The sequence below is a fragment of the Juglans regia genome, chromosome 11, assembly GCF_001411555.2.
Source record: "Juglans regia cultivar Chandler chromosome 11, Walnut 2.0, whole genome shotgun sequence".
NCBI lineage: Eukaryota > Viridiplantae > Streptophyta > Magnoliopsida > Fagales > Juglandaceae > Juglans > Juglans regia.
The window spans coordinates 6811901-6818120 of NC_049911.1; the positions used below are offsets into that span (position 1 = coordinate 6811901).

At 39.6% G+C, this 6220-nt stretch overlaps 1 protein-coding gene across 1 annotated transcript; it reads right to left on the reverse strand.

Annotated features, from left to right (window-relative positions):
* Nucleotides 1–2229: 2229 nt before the first annotated feature.
* On the reverse strand, nucleotides 2230–4575 carry LOC109006926 (salicylate carboxymethyltransferase-like). Its single transcript, XM_018986372.2, has 4 exons — nucleotides 4416–4575; nucleotides 3558–3962; nucleotides 3084–3338; nucleotides 2230–2644 (listed from the first exon to the last, which is right to left on the reverse strand). Exons 1-4 carry the CDS (start codon nucleotides 4491–4493, stop codon nucleotides 2279–2281), a joined length of 1104 nt encoding a protein of 367 aa, XP_018841917.1. The 5' UTR covers nucleotides 4494–4575; the 3' UTR covers nucleotides 2230–2278.
* Nucleotides 4576–6220: the final 1645 nt, after the last annotated feature.

The following is a 6220-nucleotide window of genomic DNA, read 5'->3' on the forward strand; positions in this document are numbered from 1 at the left end:
GCCGTCGTGTATCACCCGTGATGGGGTGTCCAACCCCTACCCCTCTGATCACATCTTCTCCACCTCCAGCGGTCTCATTGTCACTGACCTTCTTGACCAGTGCCTCCTTTCCTAACTCTTTCTCTCTCTCTCTAACATCTCAACATGCACACACCTTTGTAGATCCCCACCTCTAGCTCACCCTTTGACTGCCACTCACACGCCTATACTCTCTCTTTTCCATCCTCGTAAGGGCTAGATCATTTTAGGTTTGAAAACCCTAGCCGTTGTCGCCACTCACAATGAACTCATTTCCTCCTTGGCCTCACTTCCCCATTAGTTCTCACTCCTCCCTTTCTCGCACTCACTTTCTCTCCCTTTAACCTTATAAGTTGCTACTCTGCCACAGGCACTGCCATCGCCTCCACTGACCACACACTCATGTCACCGGGGTTCTTCCACCCCTCCCCCATCTTTCCCATGCCTCAAATAGCCCCCATCTCTCTCTCTCCCCCTCAGTGAGTCATTGTCATGAACCCCTAGTCGTGCCAACCACCACCACCACCACCTAAACCGAGCACCCAGCCACCTCCCTCTCGACTTCTTATTCATTATCTCAACACCAGCTGCTGAGCTTAGGACGCTTTGATCCTCCAGAAGTTTACCTATGCACTATAGGTGATCCTCGGACTAACCCTTAAGATAACCACAGATCTGTGTGGTGGCCGAGGGCCCCTATGAAGCGTTGGGAGTGAAATTGTAGTTGGTTGTCAAATTGTGTAGTGGTCGTGGGCCCCTATGAAGCATTGTGGCTGAAATTGTAGTTTGGTTGTCATGTTCAAATTGGATGTGCTGTTGAAATGTTGTACCTGTCATAATAAATATTGCATTTATTGTGTCACTTATGTATTAACTGCTACATTTTTTGCTACATTATAAATCGTACCAAATGTTGATAATTTTGTCATTAAACTCTGATTTTGAGTTTGTAAGCTATAATTTGTAAAACTGTTGGTTTTTGTGTCAAAGCTTTTTGCCAATGTGTGCGTATCATGACCCCAAGACGAGATGAGACATTATTTTGGTGGAGCTCTTATGGTCAATTGAGAGTGCATAAAACTAAGTAACATCCCTTGGGTTGTCACCAGCCAACAACAGGCTCATGCGAGATGGTAACACTCTCGAGTCGATATCGTTGCCTCTCTACTGGTGGAGGCTAGAGGATGTTTGGCCACGAACTTGCCGAGCACAAGACTTGTCATTGCTTATTACAAAATCACACGCACAATCATTACCTGTAGAGTGACTAAATGAGCCAGAGTGTGTGGATGGTCCATAGGAGATACCTTAATAAAACAGATGTTTAAAAAAACAAAAACGTGATTTTTGGGTGGGTAATATCTCGGCCAAAAGAATGGGTGTATACATGAGTTTGTTAAATTGCAAATTGCAAATTCCAAATATTATATTTTTTGTATTTTGTCTTTGCATAATATCTCATTTTTTTACTTGCATGTATTTTGGGTGTTAGACTTAGTTTCACATACTCAGAGTTTGCAAAATTTCACCATAGTGGTCCTCTTTGCAGAAGCGTAGATTTTGATGTAAAGGATGGGCATGTGTATGGAGGTCGGGCTTCACCTGAAGAGTGAAGATTGAGATTATTTGAGTGTTATTTTTGCCTTTGAATTAATTTTGGATGACTGTAATATTCTTTTAACTGTAGTTTGAAAACGTATGGCTTATGGATATTTGGATTGTGATAAGTTTAAATTTCTCTGGTACTATTAGTTAATTTTTTTTATGATTACCCTTTTAATTTTCCGTTGCAATATAATTGTACACATTATTTAAATATGTGAGAGTTCACACTTGTCACAATAACTGAAGGGTGAGTGACCCAAGTGGTCTACATCCTAGTGTCACGACTATCGCCAAAACATAAACGGGGCCGTAGGCTCCATAGAGGGGTGAGAGAGAGAGAGAGAGAGATGGGAGATGGGGGAAGAAGGATACCGGGGGGTGGGATTGCTGCCGAGAGGCATCTGGATGTGGGAAGAAGAAAGGGAAGAAAAACATTAAAAAGGAAAGCAAGGGTTTTTTAGGGCTTGGGCTTCCATTGGCCGGGTTATTACATAGAGAAAAGAGGTTGCACGATTCATTCCACCAATATTGTATACCATAATATATAATATATTGCTCATTGCAAATGAGCCTAAGAACATAGACTCTTATTTCGAAGTACTGATTATGATCTGTCTTACATTCAATACAAGAAATTCATGGATCAATATCTTGATCATCCTTTTTTTGTTACAGAAGCGATGACATTGATAAAGTTATTGGTCTCTTTAGAAAGGCAATCAGAAAGAATTTTCCTGTAACTGCAGAAAACCTCCTCAATAATTGCATCTCCAAAATGACTAATAAGCAAAGGCTCAACGACAGCTCTAATGCACTTTGCAACATTGTATCCACTATCAAAAAACGCATCGGGCGAGTTCATCATGAGTTCGCTATCATATGCAATCCAATTCATTTCAGAAGTCTCAAGATGATCAATGGTGAAAGATCGTTCCTTTAAAACTTCAGATTTCACTTCTGATAGGGATGGTGAGTATAGAGGAATATTGAAGGAATTCATTGTTTCTTCTTCAATGAGTCCCTGCATATAATAACATATGATATTTTTTAGAATGATAGATTTTATGCAAATCTGGAAAAGTCCTTACTTCCCAGTTCATAACATTTTTCTATTAGCCAAAGGCTTGTGGCCTGATTGACATAAACTCTCAGCCTCTAAAATAGAGATCTTGGGTTTGATACCCCGTCTCCCCAAATGTATGAAAAAAAAAAAACATTTTTCTATTCATATTAATACATCTTCCGCATATTTCTGTTGGTCTACGTGATCAAAAAAAAAAAAAATTGTCTACATGCATTAATGGACCGACAGCATCAAGAGCATGCATGCAATGAGGTAAATTTCTAGCATGACTAAATTAAAAACTTATCAAGAAAAATCCATGAAAATTCGGGTCATGTTATGCCAATAATGCATCATAATGGACTCGTATCACATAAAAGTACTGAAGCCAGGTTACTTTGGAGACCAAGTCATTGAGTGCCAGAGCCAAAAGTTCCCAAATATAACAACACTCTTTGCTGGAGGGATTTTCACTTCTTCTGCCCAGAAACATTAAGACCATTCGCCCTCCAACCACCAATTCCTCTGCGCGACAACTTAAAAACATTGAAAAATCTTTTTGAAATTGCGCGTGGTAGGCCCTTAGTACAATTGGCGGGCTTGTACATGCCACGCAAATGTTCCCTTTGTTGTTCTCCAACTGCTCAGGAACCTAGCTAGTCATGAACAGTAAGGTTAGTTTTTATTATTGTATTTCTTACTACAGTGTCATGCATGTAAAAACATAATAGATCTTGGCCTAACACCAACTGTTTTTATTTCTACATTTGAAATCAACAAAATGCTTAGCATATCATATAATTATGGCCACATAGCATATGATTGTGGATATAATATAATTATGATCAAATTAATTAAGAAAGTTAATTACCTGAGATAACCAGTGGAGGCTATAAGAAGAATGGACAAAATGCAGACTCTTGCTTGGGAAAAGTCTGCTATAGAAAGAACCGGGTACTCCTGAAATAAAAATAGGACAAACTCCAACACCCAGTTGATTACTCATTTTTTTCTGGAAGCTTGGCAATGACTTGAAAATGTTATTAAAATCATTCTCAGGAAGGTCGTTCAAGAGTACTTGATATTCAGGTGATGGATGTCCTAGTTTTTTTCGAAGCTCATCCACAACCTTGATAAGTTCAGAAATCATAAACAAAGAGTTTGGTCCAGAAGAACAACCCAAGTCTGCGATGACTAGACTCTTTGGCGAGATGGTGGAATAGAGATTGGTTATAGCATCATCTGTGATGGGCTTGGTCATAGATATCCCATTTTTCTGTCCAAATTCCAAACAAAGATTTCGATTCAGTTCTTTTGGATATTTAGCAACATGGAATCAACTCTCTATATGAAAAACGATTTGTAAAAGTCTAGGATGTCCAAGCTGTCATTATGACTCTTTGAACAAAAAAGTGAGACATACCCATGGAAAAACTATTTTTTCAAAGTTGGCTTGCACAAGACTTGTATATCCTAAGACGGCAATATCTACCACAATCACTGATAACACAAAGCGTACCTCATGTAAAGCTTCCACTTCTACATACATGTGAATCAAGCAATAACCTTATAATTATATATATATATATATATATATATATATATATATATATATATATATCATAACAAATTCAATTGGGAAAATTCATTCCAAAAGGGGATCTGTCGTAATCCTACAGATTATTGGCCTGAGAACTCGATCTTGAGGGGGGAGGATTTCTGAACTCACCTGACATAGGGAGTTACTTGCGTAGCTTGTGTCTCCCGTTCCTCCATTCATGTGGAGCGCTTGATCAACAACTTCCATCTCTCTCAATCTCACTCACTCTTAGATATCTGGATGGCTGTATGAGTTTGTTCTTATTGTGTTGAGTGAGAGGTACCGCAAGTTCGTGCGCAGGACGCCTGTACTTATATTCAAAATTTTCAAAGGATGGTGTAAATGCCCTCTATAGCTGAACGTGAACACGACAGCTTGGTCACCTCTCCAACGTGTCAAAAGAGAAAGACCTACACCAGAGAGGGTAGCAGTTCAAGGTAACCATAAAAGTTCAGGACGAGAGCTGAAGCTTGGCCTCAAGCAACTACAGGTGTTCACATGAGGGGCAGAGCCCCAATCTGCAACATGTGTACTAGGTCGTACGAGGGAGATTCTCGTCATGGTGGGGTCAACTATTTCAAATGTAGCTAGACGTGTCATTATGCTAGGAAATGCCCCAATGCTGCTCAGGGAAGAGCGTTGGAAGTTGATCTGATGATGTTCATCCTTCTTGGGTTTGACATTATCTTGGGAATGGACTGGTTATTCCAACAATACTTGAGTATCAACTGTTGAGGCTGAGTTTTAACAACGTGTAGGGTAAATAGGGAGTTTGCAGGCAATAAACTTAAAGCAAGTCCGACTCTATCATCAGCAATTCAAGTGAACAGAGACTTGGCCAGAAGGGCAGAAATGTATCTGGTTCAATTGGTGACGAAGACAATGGGAAAGAAGTCGGTGATGGGAATTTCGGTTGTTTAGGAGTTTCTAGATATTGTTGTGGATAATCTTCCAAGACTACCACTTATTCGGAAAATCAAGTTTGCAATTGACTTGGAATTAGAAGTAGCTCCTGTGCACAAGGCTCCCTACGAATGGCTCCATCAGAACTGAAGGAGTTGAAGGTGCAACACTAAGAATGTAACGCCCCGTTCCCAGAGGTCCGGAGAGTTAGCTCTTAATACTTAAAATTAATTTAAATAACACAACTATAAACTCTAGAAAAATCCCATAAAATATTAATACACTTAATCAAACCAAAAATCTAAGTTCCTCCATGGCGACAATAAAGAAATCCCCAATAAATTAAATTAGAAATTCTCCAAAAAATCGAACACATCCTCAACTCATCAAATCAAATACCCGAAAAATAAATCAGCTTACTAACTACGACTCTCAAATAAGCATTTGTACCCTCAGGCACTTATTCCACTACAATCATCACACGTTGCTAAACTTTCTACTCTTGCTCCCCAGCTGAACTATCAAAATTATCTGAAAAATATATGGAGATAAGGGGTGAGTTATCAACAACTCAGTAAGCAGAGAACATATACCAGTGTATAAACATGAGCATTTACAGAAATCAGAATGCAGAACAAAACATTTTCATTTTCAGAGTGCGGAAGCAGAACATATTATCAAAATATCAGAGCGAAGATTTAGAAATAATTTCATTCAAAATATTCTTTGGCATAGTATAAATGATCATCGTCATCATCAAAACATCATATCAGAACAGAGGCCATGTATAACCCCCGTGGTTGGGTTGTGCATCAGCAGATAGCCAAGCAGAACATAAAACACTCTGTCACCAAGGTGTGCTCTCAAACAGAGACCACTACTCTAACCCGTGGCAGGGCCGTATCCACTATTATAACTCGTGGTTGGGCCGTATCCACTATTATAACCCGTGGTTGGGCCGTATCCACTATTATTACCCGTGGTTGGGCCGTATCTACTATTATTACCCGTGGCTGGGCCGTAACTAAACA